The 22563-nt window shown below is 44.1% G+C and overlaps 1 protein-coding gene across 4 annotated transcripts in view; it reads left to right on the top strand.

Moving 5' to 3' along the window:
* The window catches only part of Trappc11 (trafficking protein particle complex 11), a 62834-nt gene that overhangs the window by 29866 nt on the left and 10405 nt on the right, over nucleotides 1–22563 (top strand). For 2 of the 4 annotated variants that reach the window (XM_036209413.1, XM_036209414.1), the window contains exons 26-29: nucleotides 493–604; nucleotides 5979–6070; nucleotides 7874–8007; nucleotides 9953–10120. In XM_036209413.1, coding sequence (XP_036065306.1) covers nucleotides 493–604; nucleotides 5979–6070; nucleotides 7874–8007; nucleotides 9953–10120 — 506 coding nt within the window. Of the gene's footprint in view, nucleotides 1–492; nucleotides 605–5978; nucleotides 6071–7873; nucleotides 8008–9952; nucleotides 10121–13931; nucleotides 15905–22428; nucleotides 22557–22563 lie in introns of those variants that run through there. The other 2 variants (XM_036209417.1, XM_036209415.1) reach the window with 2 other exon arrangements.

The following is a 22563-nucleotide window of genomic DNA, read 5'->3' as shown; positions in this document are numbered from 1 at the left end:
TCCTTGCCCCTCAGACTGGGATTACAGGTGCATGCGCAGCCACAGCCAGCTTTTTGGAGGCGCTGGAGAAATGAACTCTTTTTTTTTTTAAAGATTTATTTATTTATTATGTATACAGCATGTATGACCAGAAGAGGGCACCAGATCTTATTACAGATGGTTGTGAGCCACCATGTGGTTGCTGGGAATTGAACTCAGGACCTCTGGAAGAGCAGTCAGTGCTCTTAACCTCTGAGCCATCTCTCCAGCCCAGAAATGAACTCTTACCCAGCTATCTCCCAGCTGCCCCCCATTGGTTTTTACTTTAGTGAATATAGATAGATTGGCCCAAATGCTGGTCTTTTATGACCTAGAGAAAGTAGCATTTCTGAGCCTTGGTTTCTGTGTTTCTGAAACCAGTTTGTAAGAGAACGACGTCGCCTTGTTGTCCGCTTGAGGTGACATTCTCATAGCCGGCGTCATGGCGTCGGCGGTAAGGAGTCTTTCTTGCAGTTGTCCTACAGACAGGAGAGAGCGCTAGCGAATGCTTCTGTCTCCGCTGCCCGTCTGCTGGCAAGGTCGAAGGTGGAGTGGCGACGGGACATTACCGCATCTCCTGGAAGAGGTAAAGGCACAGGGGCCGCTCTGCTTCCGCGTGGGCCTTCTGATGTCTCACTGTCTGTCGTGGCCATTGGTCACCTGAAGTGCGGCTAGAAGTCCCAGCAGCCGGAGGGACTACCGTGCTGAACTACAGTGACGAGAGAGATGAGTCAGCTTTGCCACAGTTTCTGACCGAAATGCCAATAACGTTCAGTCAAACTAAATCTGAGGATAGCATGTGGAGAGCCTCAGGTGAAATGCCCTCATGCAGTCAGGGAGATTGTCTACACAAAAACCCGAGAGGTTGCCAGAGGTTGTTTAGCAGCTGAAAGTGCTTGTTCCCATGCCCGGCAGCCTGAGTGGAAAGAGAGAACCGATTCCTGCAAGTTCTCCTCTGATCTCTACACTCATGCTTTGGTACACACATGCCCATATATACGCATGCCCGTTTAGACACTTAAACGTATACAAAATAGAGGTTTTTTACAGAGACAATCCAAGGGATTAAGGACTAAGCAAGGTCACTGTGTAAAATGTCAATTCACAAAGCCCAGTGGTACTTTTGTTGGTCAGAAATAAGCCTGTCAGCAGTACACCTTAGAAAGTGCCATTTGGGGCTGGAGAGATGGCTCAGTAGTTAAGAGACTTGTTGCTCTCACAGAGGACCTGGGTTCAAGTCCCAGCACCCACATGGGGGCTCACAACTGTCTCTAACTCTAGTTCCATTTCTGGTCTCCTTGGGCATCAGGCATGAACGCAGTACATATTTACATACATGTAGACAAAAAAACTCATTGAGCCGGGTGGTGGTGGCGCACGCCTGTAATCCCAGCACTTGGGAGGCAGAGCCAGGCGGATCTCTGTGAGTTCGAGGCCAGCCTGGGCTACCAAGTGTGTTCCAGGAAAAGTGCAAAGCTACACAAAGAAACCCTGTCTCGAAAAACAAACAAACAAAAGCCCAAAACAACCTCATGTACATAAAATAAAAATAACCTTTATAAAAGTTTTACCATTTTCATAGCATCCATAATTATAAGATACCTAGGAGTTTACCTAGTAGGAGATTAGCATTCTCTTTACATAGAAAACTATAGAACCTAAAACATTTAAAAGAACAGCTAAGCCGGGCAGTGGTGGGGCACGTCTTTAATCCCAGCACTCGGGTGGCAGAGGCAGGTGGATCTCTGTGAGTTTGAGGTCAGCCTGGTCTACAGAGTGAGTTCCAGGACAGGCAGAACTGTTACACAGAGAAACCCTGTTTTGAAACCAAAAATGAATGAATGAATAAATAAGTGAAAGAACAACTAAACAAACAGAAAAGATACACAGTAGTTCTACATGAATCAGTCTTTTACATTCTTCTACAGATTCATTGTGGTTCACGTGGTAACTTCTACTACTTTTGGGTGTAAGTCAATACCCATGCCTAACATTTTATGAAAGGTAAAAAGCTAGAAGGAGTCCAGTGTAGAGTGTAGTCGAATGATTTCATGGGTCCTACCTGGCCTGTGGTTGGACAAATCTCTCTCACCTGCATCCCGCAGCCACTTATAAAATAATCTCTCAGAGGCTTAATACTAATTACAAACTGTATGGCCTAGCTAGCTCTTCCATTTTAAATGAAGCCATTTCTAGTCATGCATTGCACGTGGCCGTGGTGTTACTGGTGTGCTGGCATGTGGCTCCTGGGCAGCAGCTGGTGTCTCTCTAACTCTCCTCCTTTCTCCTGTCTCTTCAGTTCAAATGCCCACCTAACCTTATTCTGCCTCACCATTGGCCAAACAGCTTTGTCAACCAATCAGAGCAGCACACATTCACAGCGTTCAGAAAGACATCCCCCAGCAGTCTAGCTTCTTCATAAAGGGAACTGGCAGTGTTGTGCTTCTTCTAAGTTCTAAGTTCTAAGCCTCCCTGGGAAGCTCTCCTACTTACTTACCTTGTGGTGCTGGCCAGGAGTCTGCAGAGGCCAGAGGAGCAGACGGGTTGAGCACACATGGAATAGATTTTTACAGAGACAGTGCTGCAGGTTGGCTGAGGAAGAGGAAGTCATTTTGTCCTTGGTAATTGAGAAAATAATTGGCTCTCCATTTAAAATAAGTTGTCTGCTGTGCATTATAGGTAAACATTCATTCCAAGCAGATTAAAATTCTGACTGTAAGAAAGCAAAGTCTTTTTACTTTAGAAAAATAGAATTGTTTAATGACCTTGGAGTAGCAGCTTCTTTAGGCACAGAAAATAGAAGTCTAAAATGGAATTTCCTGGGCTACAAGAGCTGGCTCAGCAGGTAAGAACACTGTTGCTCCTTCAAGAAGACCTGGGTTTGGTTCCCAGCACCACAGAGTGGCTCATAACTGCTCATAACTAAGAGATGCAGCACCCTCTTCCAACCTTCACAGGCACCAAGCACACATGTGGTGCAAAACACTCACATACCAAATAGGATAAATGAGTCTGAAAATCTTCAAATTAACATTTCCAATTTATTGGAAGAAATCATAAAGAGAGAAAAGACCAAATGCAAAATAGGTGAAAATCTTTACAGTGTGGTTAAGTGACAAGGGTCAGTAGTGTGTGACTGACAAGGGTCAGTAGTGTGTGACTGACAAGGGTCAGTAGTGTGTGACTGACAAGGGTCAGTAGTGTGTGACTGACAAGGGTCAGTAGTGTGTGACTGACAAGGGTCAGTAGTGTGTGACTGACAAGGGTCAGTAGTGTGTGTGACTGACAAGGGTCAGTAGTGTGTGACTGACAAGGGTCAGTAGTGTGTGACTGACAAGGGTCAGTAGTGTGTGTGACTGACAAGGGTCAGTAGTGTGTGACTGACAAGGGTCAGTAGTGTGTGACTGATAAGGGTTAGTAGTGTGTAACTGGTAAGGGTCAGTAGTGTGTGTGACTGATAAGGGTTAGTAGTGTGTATGACTGATAAGGGTTAGTAGTGTGTATGACTGATAAGGGTTAGTAGTGTGTGTGACTGATAAGGGTTAGTAGTGTGTGTGACTGATAAGGGTTAGTAGTGTATATAACTGATAAGGGTTAGTAGTGTGTGTAACTGATAAGGGTTAGTAGTGTGTGTGACTGATAAGGGTTAGTAGTGTATATAACTGATAAGGGTTAGTAGTGTGTGTGACTGATAAGGGTCAGTAGTGTGTGACTGATAAGGTAAGTATTCATGTTTAGAACTTCACCTCTGGTGTCCTGAGATGTAGGCAGGTCATCTGTCAGAAAGTGGAGAAAGGTGTGAGCTGAGGAAACCAAGTGGCCAGTGAACACAGTGAGAGATGAGTCTTCCAGAGATCAGTAACTGGGGAGTAACCAGCTAAAGAGACATCATGGTTCCCATTTCCTGGTTTGCAGAAAGGGTTAGCAGTGCTAAGTATGGAAGACTGGAGGGTGAGTCAGAGTTTGTTCCATAGTCCGTTAGGCAGTGTTAGGTGAAGTTGAAGATGTCTGCGATCCTGCAGACCGAAGAACAGTACCAAACATGTACACGATGAAGGTATGGCCAAGAATGTGCAGAGCAGCACTGGTTATAATAGCTACCCCTACGGGGGCCCCCCAACCAAAACAACCCTAAATACTGTACCCATCGAAAGGAAAGTAGGCAGCTTGTGACGCATTCCAACAGTGAAATGCTGTTTAGTAATGAAAGTGAGTGAACCACAGTCCATGTCAGTACTCTCCAGTAAAGAGAGGAAAGCAAGCTTCAGTCACAGATATTAACAGATTGCATTTGTAAAATGTACTTGAAAATATGTAAAACATATTACATATTGCTTAGTAGGATCAATCTAATTGGAAAAAGTTTAAAGAAATACATTACGTGGGAATGAGAGATACCAAATTTGGGATGGCGCTCTGGAGGGCTGGTGGGAGCATACAGACAAGCAACATTGAAAATTCAGGTGCATTCATATATTCCTCTTTGATTGGGAGGTCCATAGGAGATATTTGTGTGTTATTCCTGTGGGGCGGTTAATACTTCATGCATTTTAAGATGAAAGCAAATTAACTAACTATGAGAAAGGAATCCCAGCGGGAATAATTATAAGGGAATATTTTATGACGTTTCTTTGTTTTGGGGATGGTGTGTGTGCTATTTTGAGCATGTAGTGGTCAGAGGACAACTCACAGGAGTCCTGTCCCACCATCATGGGGCTGAACTCAGAATCAGTTTGGCGGAAGTGCCTTTACCCGCTGAGTTATCTTACTGGCCTGTCAGGAAGTGTTTTGTGCAGTCATTTATAATGAGTAGGAAGAGTTTACTCTTATAGCTGTCTCTAAAATGTTAGAAATTACCAGAATTAATGGAAGTAGAAAAAAAGTTAAACCTATAAAATCGATAACTGAAGAAAATGCTAAAGTTGCCTTTAAGCTTTGAAAAAAATGTTTAGTAGACGTATTTCTATGACATCAATATTCTTATGTTATAAATTGAATGCAAAACAGGGCAAGAAACTCTCCAGAAATTGTTTCTGGTCTTGTTTCTAGTGCTGGGGATGGACCCATGGCCTAATACATGCTAAGCACATGCTCCACTTCTAAGCACATGCTCCACTTCTGGGTTCCATCCCCAACCCTTCCGGCAGCTCTTCTGGAAGACATTTGTTCCAGGGTCTGTAGGCCACAGTTAGCAGCTCTGAAACCTGACCATCTCAGGACACCTTTACACTTTGAAAAGTCACTGAAAACACTGAGGAGGTTTTTATGAGTTACATGTGTCAATATCTCCCATATTAGAACTTCAAGGTGGAATTCTTTAAAGTCAGAATGGAAAAAATAGGTTATTTTACTAAGATTAAAGACCTTTAAAAAAAAAACAAAAAACCAACTAACTTGCTATTTGATTACACTTACTTGTGAATTTGCCATGTTGATGCTTAGTTTCTGTGTTACTGGTGATCAGCTCGTACCTGCCCCCTGCTGGCGATGCTCTGTCATAGTTAGAGTTTTCCTGCCTGGCCCACAGTCAGGACAAATCTCTCTCACCCGCCAGGCCCATAGACGCTGAGAACCAACCAAGTAAACATACAGAAACTTACATTGTTTACAAACTGTATGGCCCACTTCAGCATCCCTTGAGAGAAGAGGGTTTTGTAACACAGTGTAAATCTGCAGTACTTTTGCCATGAGAAAATCCTGCTCCCTACACAGAACTGAGTGGTGTATTTCACAGACAGACAGAGCTCCTTCCTTAGCTCCCAGTGGTAATGCACAGCAGCCCTGGTTATACCATCTGCTCATTAAACATCCACAACAAAAGTGGGGTTCTGGACAAAATGCTACTGATGTAGCTTGGAAATGTATAGTTTTTCTTTTAAAGCTAGCTGGTAAAACAGATTCCTGCATTTGGTTGATTAACGTTTTTGAAGTGTGAGTTCAAAGCTGGACTTTTTCCGTAGGGCCTCAAGCATGGAGAACATCCCCGTCATCAACACTGTCATCACGCTTCCCCACGTGATTGTTGAGAACATCCCTCTCCACGTGAACGCAGGTAGTGGCTTTCAAATGGTACTTGATAAGGGGCTTCTCAGAGTTTAGTGTTTTAACAGTGTATTATGCAAAATGGCTAACATCTAGAAACGTTACATGATTGTTTCTCCACAGTCCTACCCAGTTATTGTCAGACAGATCCCACATGTCATTTCAGCCATAAATGCTTTAGTATGATTGCAAGCATGGCTTTTTGTGAACCTTATTGTTTCATTACTATGACTTAAAATTATCAATGGATTCTTTGTGTAGGAGGGTGGTTGAGGCAGGATCTCATTATATAGCCCTGGATGGCCTTGAACTTGCTAGATCAGGCTGGCCTCAAACTCACTGAGATCCTCCTACCTCTGCCTTGTGGGTGCTGGGATGAAAGGTGTGCCACCATGCCCAGCCTAGCAATATATTCTTTGTTTGCTTGTTTGTTTTCCGAGACAGGGTTTCTCTGTGTAGCTTTGCGCCTTTCTGGAACTCACTTGGTAGTCCAGGCTGGCCTCGAACTCACAGAGATCCGCCTGGCTCTGCCTCCCGAGTGCTGGGATTACAGGCATGTGCCACCACCGCCTGGCTGCAATATATTCTTAACATCACCAAATTCTAATGCTGAAACTTTGGTTGGCTGAATGTTTCTCAGCTTATTTTAAGGTCTTTACATTGCGGTTTATTGGGTAAGTCTCAGAGAATCCATCTCAGTCTCTAGGTAGGCTGTGTCCTGTCTCCCATATCCTCCTCCTGGTCATTATTAATCCCTGTCACTCTCCATTCAGGATTCTCTCTTCACCCCCACTCCTTCGCCTCCTCTCCTGCCTCCAGCTTTCCCTCTCCTTCTGCCTGATTATTTACTGCAGGAACTGAGTCATCTGGTAGACTCTCTAACAGACAGTATGACACCATTTTTAACCATTTCCCTATCCCTGTAAATTGATCGGATTCAGGGTTCCATTTTGGTTAGGAATGCTTCCCAGTTAGTGTTCCCTTTAATGGACACATCACCACCCCCTCCCTTTTTACATAGGATCACATACAGTGCAGGTTAGTCTCAATACTATCTATCAGATTTCCCCCTTGGTCTTTTAAGATAGGATGATAGGTAGTTTAGGCTAACCTCAGACTCACTGTATAGCCAAGGCTGGCCTCAAACTCCTGCTGTTTGTTCTACCTCTCCCAAGCTTGGCTTACAGTGTGCCTGGCTCATTTCTCTCCTCTTCATTGAATACTTCTTTCAAGAGAAATGTTTCTTTACCAGCCCCTACCATGTCTCTATCGATTTTAAAAATAGCATGCAGTGCCCGTCTCTGGCCATGGCGCCTCCTGCCATGCGTGCTTGTCTAAGCGGAGCTGCATGGGACTGCAGCAGCACAGACAGCATTAGCCTGGCCTCGGCAAGGGTGGTCACAGATTCCCGAAACATTCAGTTTCTCCATGTCGCTAAAAATAAGTCTGCAGAGCTCCCGAAAACGTGCATCGGCGTGAGTGGATGAATGGAAGGAAGCCTTACTTAGTCTCCATAAAAGACAGTGTTTGCTTTTTCCACTTTAGGAACTGTGGCTGCTGTTTTGGGAGGTGTTTGCAGATTTGTGAGGTTATTTGTAAATCCCACTTTAGTTTGTGGTAGCCAGACTCTCTGTGTCAGTCAATTTTCTACTTCCTTCTTAGCCTGTCCTGTCAGCATCCTTTCTATCCTTCAGTCAAAAGATCTCATCCCAGCAAAGCCGTAACCTGTGTGTCACATTGTGTCAATCCAGTATGAGCGCACAGTGATGAGCTTTTTCTGTTTAACCAAGAGAACCATGCTCTTTCCCTGTAGACTTGCCATCATTTGGACGCGTTAGAGAGTCGTTACCAGTCAGGTATCACTTACAGAATAAGACTGACTTGGTTCAGGACGTGGAAATTTCTGTGGAGCCTAGTGACGCCTTCATGTTCTCGGGTCTCAAACAGGTACAGGTCATCTTTGCTGGTGCTGCTTCTGTGACCACAGAAACGTGACCAAGAAACCCAAGTGGGGTTTGTGTTTTGATAGTAGGACATTTTTAGGCCTTTTTAAAGATTAAATTGAACTTCCTGTAGGGGTGGGTTGCCCTTTTCACATCTTCAGGATGAGACAGATGGGTTCTTACTCCTTATAAAGCACAGTTCACTGATCACTGGACTGTGTTATAATAACAATTAGAATTCCTGAGAACCGTGAACCTCATCTTTATTTGCCTCATGTGTTGGCCTGAGCCCGGGAGCACAGCCATACTATGGTTAAAGCCTGCCTGCCTTTTCTGAAGAGTTGGACAGGTTTTTATCTGGCATACAATTGACTTTTCTCCTATGTTCAGGAACATTTTTTGCTTATTCAACCTTTCTTCTTGTTCACTCCAAATTTATCAGTTTTTAAAATGAGTAAATACAACACTCAGTCAAAAACACATTCCAGGGCTGGAGAGATGGCTCAGCGGTTAAGAGCACTGGCTGTTCTAAAGGAGGTCCTGAGTTCAATTTCCAGCACCCACATGGTGGCTCACAACCATCTGTAATGAGATATGGTGCCCTCTTCTGGCCTGCAGGCATACATGCAGGCAGAACACTGTATACATAATAAATAAATAAATCTAAAAAAAAAAACAAAAAAAAAACCACACACATTCCAGAGAAGAATCAGAGTGTTGACAGACACCCCACATTTGTCAATGTAAGTTTTATTAATAAGGGATAGTTATAATTATAGAAACAAATGTCTTAATAAACAAGTGTCTACTCTGAGCAAATGAACCAATTTGTTCTATATATTCAGAAATCCGAGTTTGTTGTTAAATACACAGTAGAATTATGTAAGAAATATGCAGTATAGCCATGGACCATCATAAATTTATGGCATAAAGTTTTACATATCTCAGCTTCAATGCATCAAAAGCCTGTGCTGTGTTGTCCCTGGCTCATGGTATGCCCATGCACACTTGTTTCTCATTTATAACTGAGTAAGCTGTTTCCAGGGATTGGTTTACAAATAGAAAGGATAAAATACCAAACTCTACAAGTTTCTATTTTTCTAAAATTCAGTTTTTTTGTTATACATCTGTAGTTATTGTGTGTATAGGCACATCGTGTATGTGTGCATCAGGGTGAGCCTATGGAGGTCAGAGGAGTCAATTCTCTCCTTTCATTGTGTGGGACCTGGAGACTGAATTCAGGCCATCAGGCTTGGCAGCAAATGCCTTGACATGCTGAGCCATCTTGCTGGCCTCTCAAGTATTAGTAAAGATTTCTAACCCCCCCCTCCCAAACTGTTTACCTTAACATATAGTATAAAATCCCCAAAACAAAATAACCAAAACAAATAGTTTTCATTTTGTTGAAATACCTATAGAGAGATACTTTTGAAAGAAAATTATCCTATAATATTTTTTGAGGATTAAGATATTTCAGGTCTAAGACACAAAACGGTCTGAGTGGCATTCTTTTTTTTTTTTTTTTTGGTTTTTCGAGACAGGGTTTCTCTGTGTAGCTTTGCGCCTTTTTCCTGGAACTCACTTGGTAGTCCAGGCTGGCCTTGAACTCACAGAGATCCTCCTGGCTCTGCCTCCCCAGTGCTGGGATTAAAGGTGTGCGCCACTGCCGCCACCACCACCCGGCCTGAGTGGCATTCTTAAGAAGGCATATGCTGATCTTCAGACCTTGGTAGAGACTGAGCAGTGACCCCTGTGTCATGTAGTCCATTTACAGTCTGCCTGTCGTCCTGTTAAACTTGTTCAGCTGTCTGTTCAGAAGATGGACTAGAAGAGAGCATGCATGTTTCACAAGAAGGATGTGTCGTAAATAATTGAGGGTAGCCATGTAAGTACATGTGTATTCATATAGCAAATTGTGTGACTGGTTTTCTCTGGCGTTTTATGACTAGATTCGATTACGGATTCTGCCTGGCACCAAACAGGAAATGCTGTATAATTTCTATCCTCTGATGGCGGGGTATCAGCAGCTACCATCGCTCAACATCAACTTGCTTAGATTTCCCAGCTTCACCAACCAGCTGCTCAGACGTTTTATCCCGACCAGCATCTTTGTGAAGGTGAGCCTTGGCCGTTTCCTGTCTTTTAACTGCACTGTCTTAGAAGTTCACTGAGTAATAGTTGGGGCTAGCACTGATAGCTTTTGCTTTTATTATATGAATTTGCAATTCTATTCATTTCTATGGTACTATTTTATAGAATCTAATATCAAAGACTGCCACTCCCTTAGATAATTAGTGACTCATCCTTACAGTGTCCTTGAACATACTTTCCCTTTGTAGTAAAGTAGCTTTTCTTTCTTTCTTTCTTTCTTTCTTTCTTTCTTTCTTTCTTTCTTTCTTTCTCTCTCTCTCTCTCTCTCTCTCTCTCTCTCTCTCTCTCTCTCTCTCTCTCTTTCTTTCTTGAGACTGAGTTTCTCTGTTTAGTGCTGGCTGTTGTGAAATTCACTATGTAGACCAGGCTGGCCTGGAACTCAGAGATCCACCTGCCTCTGTCTCCAGAGTGCTAGGATTAAAGGCATGTGCCACCATGCCCAGCTTCAATTTTAAACATTCTTACCTGGTCACATTTTAAAGGCACCCATCTTGCTGTTCCTGTGTCTGATGTCACCTGCAGGGGAACAGTGTCTCAGGACTTGGCAGGAAAGAGTGGGAGAGTGAGTGGTGTCCAGCTGTTGATGGAGTGGGAGAGTGAGTGGTCTCCAGCTGTTTGACTGTTGGAATGTGCTATACCTAAACACAGCAGTACTAATTTCATCGTGTATGAACACAGACTTGGTCATATTCCAGCCTCCTAGGGCTAACTTGTTTCGGACCCTAGCAGTAACTATATTGAGGAAAGAGATCTGGGCTCATCAGTTAATCTCTTCTGTACCTTTGTACACGCAAGCCCAGTTCTGATTAAGGCTGTCTCAGTCTTTTGACTGCTTTCATGGGAGCTAGCAGGTCTCTCCAGCAACCATGGCCACTTTGTCACCTTCACTGCAGTGGAGTGAGCATGGACTCCTTGGCCAGCTCCGTCATCCACTGGAGAAACTATGGGTTTGCTGTTTTACAGAGTGTACATCTATAAAATACATTGCATCCCATTGGAAACAAGGTCTTTGTATGCAGCCAGCCTGGCCTCAAATGATCCACCCTTCTGCCTCCGTTTACACAAGAGATAGGATTATAAGCATGCCACCACAGCCTACTAACTTCTGTCAGTTTGAGTTGAAGGCTACCCTTTCCTACATACTAAATTATCACTGACTAACATTTTATATCCCACTGCACCTCTATGTAATTCTAGGCTGGTCAGTCTAGTTAGGTGACTGCTTGCCACTACTGAGATTTAAGTGAAATTAAGTTAAACTTAGAAGTCTTAGTGTCTGCATTAACCACACCTCAGGTACTCCAAAGCTAAGTATGATTAGTCACCTATCGAACAGGGCTGTTCTAGCAGAGTTGGTCAGTATTTTTCTTTGAATAATTAGATTCAGCTTATTGCATAATGTGAATACATTCCTGTGGCTGCATGTGTAAAGCTGTGTTTGGCTAGGCCTTAAGTGGAGCCACTGTTCAGTTACTGAAAGAGCCATCTCCATCAACACTAAACAACTAAATAAAGAATCAAAGTAAGGAATAGGAACGATTCCTCAACGTTTGGTTCCAATTGTAGATGGTAAAGACCCATATGTTCACCACGCTAAAGGCAGTGGAACCTGGGAGAATGGAGCCTGAAACTGAGGCTGACTAAAGTCTCATGCAATAGCCAACATCATGCAGAGCATGAGACACTTTATACACTGAGGGGTAAGAAGAGTCACCTGAGTAAAGTGTCCAGCCACAAGCCAAGCCACATGTGGTAGAAACATGTTTTTCTATAGAGGCACACCAGCAAATAATAGCAGTCAGTTGTACTGAATAATCTGAAGGAAACTCACTCCTGTCTGCTACACCCAGGAGGAGCACAGAAACACAGCCCAAGAGCAGTTCTGTGGTTTTGAAGAAACTGAGGTCACAAGACTCTTGTCTTATTTTCTTGGAGTTTCCTTACAAGCAATTAGAAATCTCTTCACATGACTCCATTCTTGGACTGTGTTCTCACACCCATATATACTAGGCAAATATGTATGTGTACACTCGTCCACACACATACCGTACAAATGTATACCTGTAAACTTGTCCACACACATACAGCTATGTATACCTGTACACTCACCCACACATACAACTGTGTATACCTGTACACTCATCCACACACATACAACTGTGTATACCTGTACACTTGTCCACACACATACAACTGTGTATACCTGTACACTCATCCACACACATACAACTGTGTATACCTGTACACTCATCCACACACATACAACTGTGTATACCTGTACACTCATCCACACACATACAACTGTATATACCTGTACACTTATCCACACACATACAACTGTGTATACCTGTACACTCATCCACACACATACAACTGTGTATACCTGTACACTTGTCCACACACATACAACTGTGTATACCTGTACACTTGTCCACACACATACAACTGTGTATACCTGTACACTCGTCCACACACATACAACTGTGTATACCTGTACACTCATCCACACACATACAACTGTGTATACCTGTACACTTGTCCACACACACATAATTATTTATTATCTGTACACTCATCCACACACATATAACTGTGTATATGTATATACTCGTCCACATATATGTATAGTTACGACTTTGGAGACTTCTGCTGCCTCAGGTTTTAGCAAATAGCTTTTAGTTAAGAAGTGGTGGCATTATTCTGTTTCATTTTCTGATCATGGTCTCTTATGCTTTCCCTACAGAAATTGGCTATTGAGTATCTGTGATTACTTGCAAAAATTCCTTTATAGCCATGGTTGTGTCGTCTATTCATCCTCAACACCATGAAACAAAGCAAACAAAACAGCTGTAATACCATGAATTTCTGTGCGTGTGTACTCACATGCATGTGTGCCTGTGGGGGGCCAAAGTCAATCTTACTGTTGTTTGTCAGGGACTGTTCCTCTTGCTTTCTGAGACAGGCTCTTTGCTGGCCTAGAACTTGTCAGTAAGCTATGTTGGCTGTCCAGTGAGCCCTGGATCTGCCCATCTTTGCCTTCTGCCTGTTGCTAGGGTCACATGCACGTGCCGCCACGCCCTGCTGTTTCCCATGGCTGCCGGGGCTCAACCGCAGATCCTTATGCTTACAGAGCAAGTACTGTACCAACTCTTCCAGCTCCTCTGCTCTGTGATGTCTTTATTTGTTCTTAGCACTGAGTTTGTGGTGTGATGGTTTATTGTCAGCAGACTTAGAGAGAGAAAGTGTTGGCTTTTATCCTTGAGATAGTAGATAGATAGATAGTTAGATAGATAGACAGACAGACAGATGATAGATAGATAGATAGATAGATAGATAGATAGATAGATGATAGATAGACAGACAGAAAGAGGATAGGTAGGTAGGTAGGTAAGAAGGTAGATGTATGCATCCATGCATGTATACTTTGGAGTTCATTGTAAGTCACATGTTTTCAAATAGGAGATGAGAAGATCTTGAATCCCCCAAAGGAGCTTCTGGTCAGTTCAGGTCTTGGGATGTAGGAGGGCCTGAGCCTGCATGGTGGGCAGGCGTGGTAAGTAGCTCCCACCTTATACTCCCGCTGTGGGGATCTGTGGGAGCTGCAAGAAGAGTCTAGGGTTAGGAGAGACGTGCCCGCTGAGGTAGATCTGCAGGTGGAAGTACACTGGCAGTGGTATTTCAGTTTGGTAAAATAGTCATAGAAATTTCAAAATGCTTCCATAACAGAGCCTTCGTGTTATTACTTTGTAATTCCGGTTCGTTTTTCCTGTCGTAAAGCCGCAGGGTCGACTCTTGGATGATAACTCTATTGCTGCCGCATGATGTCCGGGACCAGCCCTTGCGTTCTTGCAGAGGAGTCGAGAGAGTGCCTAGGAGACCCATTGTGACTTGTAGCTTTGATCATGGTGAAAGTTAATCTTGCCTATTTTTTAATGGCTATAATACCAGCTATTCAGAGAAACTCATGCTTAAAATATTAAGAAAATCATCTTCTCGTATAGTTTCACTAATAAAAATTTCAAATCTGTCACTGTGACGTGAGAGGACGTCAGGTCATTGTTCCCGTCAGAAGTCATTTTATGGTGAGCACGATGTGTCCAAGGGAGGTGACTTGGATGTACAACATCAGTGGAAACAGATAACCAACTGGGATTGGACAGAGGAGATGCATCATACCTGGTTCTGCCTGGAGATGACCCATCCCATAAATTCCCTGTTGCTTAGCACCTCCACTCAGCAAGCATCGCAGGTCTGACTGATGTACAGACCTCCAGGGGTTTTGGGTTTGGTTTTATTTTGAGACAGGGTTTCTCTATGTAGCCCTGGCTATCCTGGACCTCGCTCACTCTGTGGTTGTTGAAAGGTGTCAACTTTTTACTTACCGTCAGGAAGTTTCGAATTCTACCCACATGTACATAATTTATAAAACAGGTGTATATTCCTGAAAGGACCTGATCATAAACCTAATTCCTAACCTGAGTTTTTGAGAATGACTCAAGGTCACATTAAGAGTTCTCAGTCACTTTACATAATTTCAGAAGTGCTATTTAGAATGTTTTAGATTAATGTAAATGAAAAAAAATCATATGGTGAACATTTCCTTTGTAAAATATCTTAATTTAAAACTACTTAAATTTCTTGGAAAATTTTATTATATAGACCATGGGCACATTGTAAAAAGGTAATAGTGATGTAAATAAATATGTTCTCTTTCTCATCTGCTTGTAGATATCACTGATTTCTTTTAGCTGGTTTGGTTTCAGCTGGGTATGACAGCCTTTACCAAGAACACGTCAAGAGGTTACCGGAAAGCGGTCAGGAAGTGTTCTGGGTTCTAAGACTTGCTCTGCTAATCCTTGCTCGGACAGGGGAAGGCTGTGTGGGAGACCTGAGTTCTGTTTGTCACGGATTTTCAGATAGAGGCCATCGGTTGGCTCTGCAATGGACTGGGGTCAGATCTTGTCTGTATGGCTTGCTGGCCAGGTGACTGTTGTTGCCTGTGTACTGAGTTTTCTGGAAGAGAAGCTGATTAGGCCTGTCGGACAGGCTTCCTGTGAGGACCTAGATTAACACGGGAGGACAGCTGGGCTCGGCCAGAGCCAAGGTTAGCTAGTGTTATCATCTCACTGGGAGGCCGAGGAGGACAGTACTGTGGATTTGTCATTCACTGTACATAATGCAGACTGTAAATGAGTATATACATGTGTATAAACATACATACTTAATATAAACTAAACACGGTTCATAAAATACACTTCATCCGTCTCTGTTTTGTATCCTAGTGTTTTGTTTCGATTCTTTGTTGTGATCTGCCAGGTTGGTCCCTTGACCTCTGTTACTGGAATGTTGAAGACTTGCGGATGAAGGTCTTCAAGGTCCCCATGGTCTGGTCTGTACGGTGCTTGGACGCATTGCACAAACAATAAAGTCCCCTGCGTCGACACTGCTTTTTCAAGCATAACATGTGCTTGTAACACGAGTCACTGATAGATACTTAACTTTAGCATTGATGTTAGTGAGATTTACTTAACTGTGTCTGCTTTACCAAATAATTTTCTATGCAGCTGGTGATAAAGTATCTTTTCTAGCCAAGAATTCTCCCATATCATAAATTCTGTGACTGTGTTCTACTTGCCTATTTTTAAACAGATTTTTTGTTTGTTTTGTTTTTGTTCTTTGTTTTTCAAGACAGGGTTTCTCTGTGTAGCTCCTCTGTGGAACTTCCTTTGTCCCTTGGTAGACCAAGGATGTCCTTGAACTCAGAGATCTGTCCCCCTCTGCCTCCCTCTGCTGGGATTAAAGGTGTTTGCCACAGCTGCCCCGATTTTCAATGTTTTGTTTGTTTTATAGAAAAACATAACTGTGACTTACCTTGGGTTCAAAAATCAATCTGTCATAATGGTGTAAGAGCTGCTGTTTGACTAACTTCCTGCCCCCCTCCCCTCCCCTCCCCTCCCTTTCTTGATCACATCACGGGGACATCCGCTTCTCCTGAGTGAGAACGCCTCCTATGTTGGCCTGTGTTACGTTCTCTTCCAGTATTGCCGTTTACCTGTGCACACCATGTGTGGTAGTTTTTAACCCTGACAGTATCATTTGGGAGATTTGTATACAAGCATGACTCCCGGACACTGCTGTAAGCACCAGTACATGATCCAGATGTTACCATCTGTGATCCTAAAGGAGCAACCTGTAACTCTGATCCCCCAGCTCTGACCACCTGTACCATCGTGGGTTCCTTGTCCCCGAATTCTTGGAGTTAGATCACTTTAAGGAGCATGGCTGGTTTGAAAAACGTCTCTGTGTTATTTGAAGGGAAGAGGGTTTTTGTTTTGTTTTAATGGAGTCACTTTTTCTCAGCCCATGTTATCATCACCAAGCATAGCGTTCCTTCCTGTCAGTACTCTGCAGAACAATAACTTTCAAAGTTCTGAGCTGTAGTTTCCACTTTCAGCCCTGCAGTGGAGGAGGCGGTGTGTTCAAAGGGGGAAAAGCCCCTGGAAGAACTCTGCCCTTCAAAGGGGCAGGTCAGTGCAGTCTGTCTTAGTAACTGTTGCTGGGATCAAACACCGTGGCCAGAAGCCACTTGGGGAGGAAAGGGTTTATTTGACTCACATAGCCTAAAACCCAGTCCACTGAGGGACGCCAAGGCAGGAACTCAAATTGGTTGGTTACCTGGAGGCAGGAGCTGATGCAGAGGCCATGGAGGGGTGCTGCTTACTGGCTTGTTCCCCATGGCTTGCTCAGCCTGCTTTCTTACAGAACCTAGAACCACCAGCCCAGGGTGGCCTCACCCACAATGGGCTGGACCATCCCCCATCAATCACTAATTAAGAAAATGCCCTACAGGCTTGCCTACACCCCATCTTATGAGGCATTTTTTCACTTGAGGTTTCTTTCTCCCAAGTTGACATACATAGCCAGCACCTGGTCCCAGCAAATACCTTTCTGTAGCTCCCTCTCTTGACCTCAGAACCAGAAAAAACACCCTACAGCCCAATTCTGAATTTATAAACGATGTAGTGATGGGTTATATTATTTAATGAATAACTCATAATGACTTATCACTTTCAAGAAACAGTTATGTGTCCCATTAACGGCTGGAGACTGTCAAGCAAATCCGTGATACCAAATACAAATGGAGCTTCATCTTGTCCTCTCAGTTTCTCCTTGGCCTGTGGGCGGCTCCCACCGTGGGGCCTGAGCCTCTCCAGCATTATGCCTGACTGCTGACTGAAAACCACAACCCAGGGCGGGAGGACCATAAGAAAGCAAAATTCCACCCCATTGTCGCCATCTTCTGGAGGAGCGGTCTACTTAAACATCAGTCACTCTTTTTGGAAATTTCCAGAGTGAGTCTCCCATTCTTTGGTGCTTTTTTAGACATCTCACTTTTTAGCAAATTTCCACCCTCAAGACATTTAAAGAGCTCCATAAAGTTCACTAAATGAATAACTCAACAACTAACAAGTGTGCCTGCGTTTCGGGATCTTTGGGCCATGCAAACAATACCTTGAGCAATTCTTAAGTTTCTTGTCTACTCTTTGGAAGAATGCAAAACTCAAAGTGGCCATGAGGCCTGGGTCTTACGTTTAGAGTACACCCTCACCCAAAATGTTTCAGCACGCATGACAAATGACAGCTGACAGACGGCCTCACGACTTTTCTAAAGAGGGGCAAGCTGGTGGGGGAGCTGGTGTTGCTTCCAAAAGCAAAACCAGAAATTAGATGGGGTCCCTCTATTGTCAACACCCGAGAGGCAGAAGCGGGAGGATCACCCCAAGTTTGAGGTCAGCCTGTTCTACGTAGGGCACTCCAGACAGCTGGGACTACACGGGAGGCCTTGTTGGAAAAACAAACAAAAACCCTTAGTTTGGAGGAGATGATAAAACTTGGAAGATGCTATGGAGTGTTAAAAAATGGGAGGGAGGGCCCGTTAAACTCTTTGGACTCCCTTTGGATGTGTTTGAAATGTTCCATAATACAAAACAAAAGGCAGGAAGGAAGCCCAGGGGAGGGTGAGGAGCCAGGTGGGAGGTAGGGCTTCTTCGTGGAGTGACAGGGGAGTTGTTTGAGTCCTCATGTTCATAAGAAAGTTATTCCATGTTTTTCTTATACGAGAATAATACATCTTCATCATCCACGGGCAGATGATAGTGGGCAAGCTGAGGTTTGGAGCACACAGAAAGACTTGTTAAAATAAACAGAACAAGGAGAACATTCCAGGTGATGAAAAGGAATTCCGGCATCCGCCCTTGGCAGCACCAAGGCATGCAAGGACTTCCAAGGTAGGCTGGTCCTCTGTTGAGTAAAGCCAGTGTTTCCTCCCCCAGAGATTTGGAGATTCGTGTTCCCTGATAAGGCAGCTGGGCAGGAAAGATGAAACTCACTTAAAACGCAGAGCTCTGGCAGCTGTCCCCCACCTCCCAATCCTGCAGCTGAAGGGCAAGACTGCCTTCTGGATTTGAGTCGTGATTTGTACAATTGAAGAAATAAATGAGCTTGTATTTTGAAAATGATCTGATCTTTGGTGAGAATTTAAAGACTGTGAAAGGACCAAATCTGCGTGCCATCCTTAACCAGAGGGGGCGGGTGTGGCGCTAAGAAGTCCACTGTGCGGAGGGATGCTGGGTGATTGAAGTTCAGGGAGGGAGGGAGAGACACTTCCATAGGTGGTTTGGGTTTTTTTGTTTTCTGATTGTTTTTTTAATCAGATAGCTGATGGTATGTTTGTTGTGTTTTTGAGAGCAGCGCTCACCATGTAGATTTAGACTGTCCTGGAACTTGCTACATAGCTCCCAGACCCCCCTCCACCCAGTTAGTGCTGGGATTACAGGCGTGAGCCACAGCTGACCATGTTTTCAAGTGAGAGCTGTTTGTGACCCTTGGATGGCCAGACTACATTTATAATATTTCTCCCCTTCAGATTGCCATCATTTTCTTTTAATTCTAAGATACTGCATGTGTATTCGACTTCAGACATTAGTACGTAGCCATTTACCATCCACCTCCTAGTGTATTATATTTAACAAATCAGTAATTTCTTGAAATTGTCTAATACATAATACATGTGCAGTTTTTTCTGATTGACCAAGCACTGTTTTCACAGCTGGCTTTTGTGAACCAAGATCATATTTAATTCAATCAGCCTTAGCTATGCCTGACACTCCACTTAAGTTAGTCCTCTGTATTCCTTATTGTTAACTTGATTATCCACTGGTCCAAGACTCCCTCGACCCTCACCGCATCAACCCAGTTGAAGAAATGAAGTCACTTGTAGAACACCCAGCATTGTAGATTTGGCCACTTCTCCAGATCTGTTTGTATAGCTAGTTTCTTTGTCTCTCGTATTTCCAGTCGCCTGGGAGAGAGAGTTAAAAGTTTGTGAGTCTAAAGTGGTTAGTCAATCCCTGTCATCCCAGCACTTGGGAAATGCAGGCAAGAGTTCAAGGTCATCCTTGGCTACATAGCCAATCCAAGGCCAGCCTGGACTTCATGAGATCCCCCTCCCTGCCAAAAAAATTTCTTAAGCTCAATTAGAGTTCTACATAGAATGTTGGGATTCTGCCGTGCTCCAGCTGCATGACCGTACATGCCAGTTCAGGAGCTAGGCAAGGGGTCTTGCATCTTATGCCATCAGTGTGTACTGGTGATTACATGCTCAAGGCTGTGGTCATTCAATCTGTGCATGCATGATGTAGCCCTGTAAGTCCACCTGCGCCTTAAAGAGCCGGACACAGACCCCACTCTCTCTCCCTGTTCTGTTCTCTCTTCCCCCTACCATCTTTCTCTCTCTGCTCTCCACACGTGCATCTCCCCAGGCCTGGTTCCCCCACCCCCCCCCCCCCCCCCCCCCCCCCCCGCGCACGCCAGTAACCAGTGCCGCTTATTCTTACATAGAAGCCTTTTTCCTTTCTGTTTGCTAGGTATATTCACTTGCCTTGAAATGTATTTTCTATGAGAGATGATTTTTCTTGGCCATTTTCAGGAGAAAGACAACCTTCAAGCTGGGCATGGGTACATGCCTTTAATTCGACTGCTTGGGAGGGACCTCTGTGAGTTCGAGGCCAGCCTGATCTATACTGTGAGCAGCAGGCCAGCCAAGGTTACATAGTGAGCCACTGTCTCAAAAAAGAAAGAGAGTGGCATTCCACTTTGGTTTTATGTGCTCCTTCCCCTAAGAAATACTTTATGAAATAATAACATAAATGACCAGCTGGCAGACAAAGATCTTGGACTGGTTGAGGTGGTTTTCTGGCATTTGGGGTGTGAGTTCTTACCTCTCTTTAGATCGTTCCTCTCTGAAAAGTAAAGTTTACAAGGAATCTTCAGCTGTGGAGTAAAATCAAGATAGCTACGTACACAAACCTTTATTAATTGTACACCTAAAGTCAATATTAACCTGTGCTGTTCCAAGGACAGCCTTGAGAAATGAGTGCAGGATCTGGCACCATGAGGAGGTTATATTTAAAAGGCACTTTACATTCATCACTCAGGAATGGAACTTGTGCCACACACCAACCCTAAGCACACACAGACTGCTAGCTGCAGGTTTTTATTCTTGGGTTAACTGCTCCTCTGGTGTGTACTGTAGTTATGGTCCTCTTTGCCCAAGTGTGGAGCTTGTGAGGACCATTTTAAGTGATGCTTCCCTTTTTATTCATTGAAAATTAAACTGGAGTGGCCTTTTTGCAGAGGTTTACTGTGTCACGCTCCAATGCACAAATAATAAAAAGTGTGTCTCCCTGCCCGGGATGGTGTGGAGTGACCAGTTCCAAGTTCAATGGTGCATAATGAAATTTCCAAAGTGGTCAGACAAGCCGGGTGAGTTTAGGACAATGAGCTTTTATGTTTGAAACTGGGACCCCAGCTGTGACAGGCAGGGGAGGTTTTCTTGTACGCTTGTATGTTGGGGGTAGGGAGGCGCTGCAGAAACTCTAGCAGGCTGAGTGAATGGGTTACCTGCTGCGTACCACGGGAGTTCACTTTATCTCCAGCTGCGAGTCAAGTCTGCAAGGCCCAAGCCTGAATTCTGTGAGAATGGGGACTTCATGGAGTGGTTAGGGTGAAATGGCATCCCCAGGGTCTGTCCTGGGCCCCAGGGCAAAGCCATCCATCCTTGAGGAAGTTGCCAGTACTGCCTCCACATTCAAGTTGGTATGGCAACTTCCTTCAACATGCCCTTCACACACCCGGCTCCAAGCACAAGAAACTCTTGCATTTGTGAAGATATAGTGCAAAAATGTCTTAAGGCTTTTGCAGAGCGGTCCTGAGAGGTGGTTGTAATTTAGAAAGTCCCTCGGAATGCTTGAACCCTAAGAGGCCAGGCATTGTTGGGTGTTGGGGAATATTATTTATGTTTGTTTGTGTTGTATTTGTTTAACTCTGTGAAGCTGTGTTACTGTGCCTGTCTGAAACACCTGATGGTCTAATGAAGAGCTGACCGACTAACAGCAAGGCAGGAGAAAGGATAGATGGGGCTGGCAGGGAAAAAACCTGAGAAGCAGGAGAGGAAAGAGGTAGCCAGAGAAGGAGGAGGACTCCAGGGGCCAGCCACCCAGCTACACAGCAAGGCACGGAGTGAGATTTACTGAAGAGAAAGGGAAAAGCTGAGGCAAGGTAGACAGGATAAGTTAAGAAAAGCTGGCAAGAAACAAGGCAAGCTAGGGCCAGGCATCATAATTAAGAATAAGCCTCTGTATGTGATTTATTCGGGAGCTGGGTGGTGGCCCCCTAAAAGAGTAAACGCCCCAACAAGAGTTGGGAGTGCCATTGAAAGGTCTCTTGGGACGCCATCCTTTTTTGTCTCTGTCCTGGCTGCTATGAGATGCTAATGGACAAACCAGACCTCCTCCACCCTGAGCTCCACAGTGATATACTGTGCTTCGGTTACTGGAATTTGGTCATCAGGTGAGAAAAGGGAAATCAGGGTCCCCTTTCGGAATTCTTAGTCTTATTAATAGAAGAATTTAATGATCTCAAATGGAAGCTTTTGATCTTATTTTTAAGACAGGGTCTATATAGTCCTAGCTGAGCTGGAACTCTCTATGTAGACCAGACTGGCCTCGAACTCAACAGAGATCCACCTGCCTCTGAGGCATGAGCCTCCACACCTGACTACACTTGGCATTTTGATATGAGTCCTTGTGCTTGCAAGGCAAGCGACAAGGCCAGCGCTTTGCTGACTGAGCCGTCTGCCCAGCCATATTGAGGCTGTTGAGAGCAGGAAGCCAAGCACAAAGGATTTGAGTATGCTTCTTCATTCTGTTGCCAGACATGTGTAAATCTGAGACTGTGACCTACATAATGTGCCTTAAAGATGGCAGTGATTTCCGTCAAAACACGTGCAGGAGAATTCTCTGGCAGACAGACGTGTCCTGTGTAATTCAGACCCCACAGGCAGACTAAT

This window comes from Onychomys torridus, chromosome 17, assembly GCF_903995425.1.
Source record: "Onychomys torridus chromosome 17, mOncTor1.1, whole genome shotgun sequence".
Lineage (NCBI taxonomy): Eukaryota > Metazoa > Chordata > Mammalia > Rodentia > Cricetidae > Onychomys > Onychomys torridus.
The sequence above is the reverse complement of the archived record's forward strand: the minus strand, read 5'-3'. Positions and strand labels throughout refer to the sequence as shown.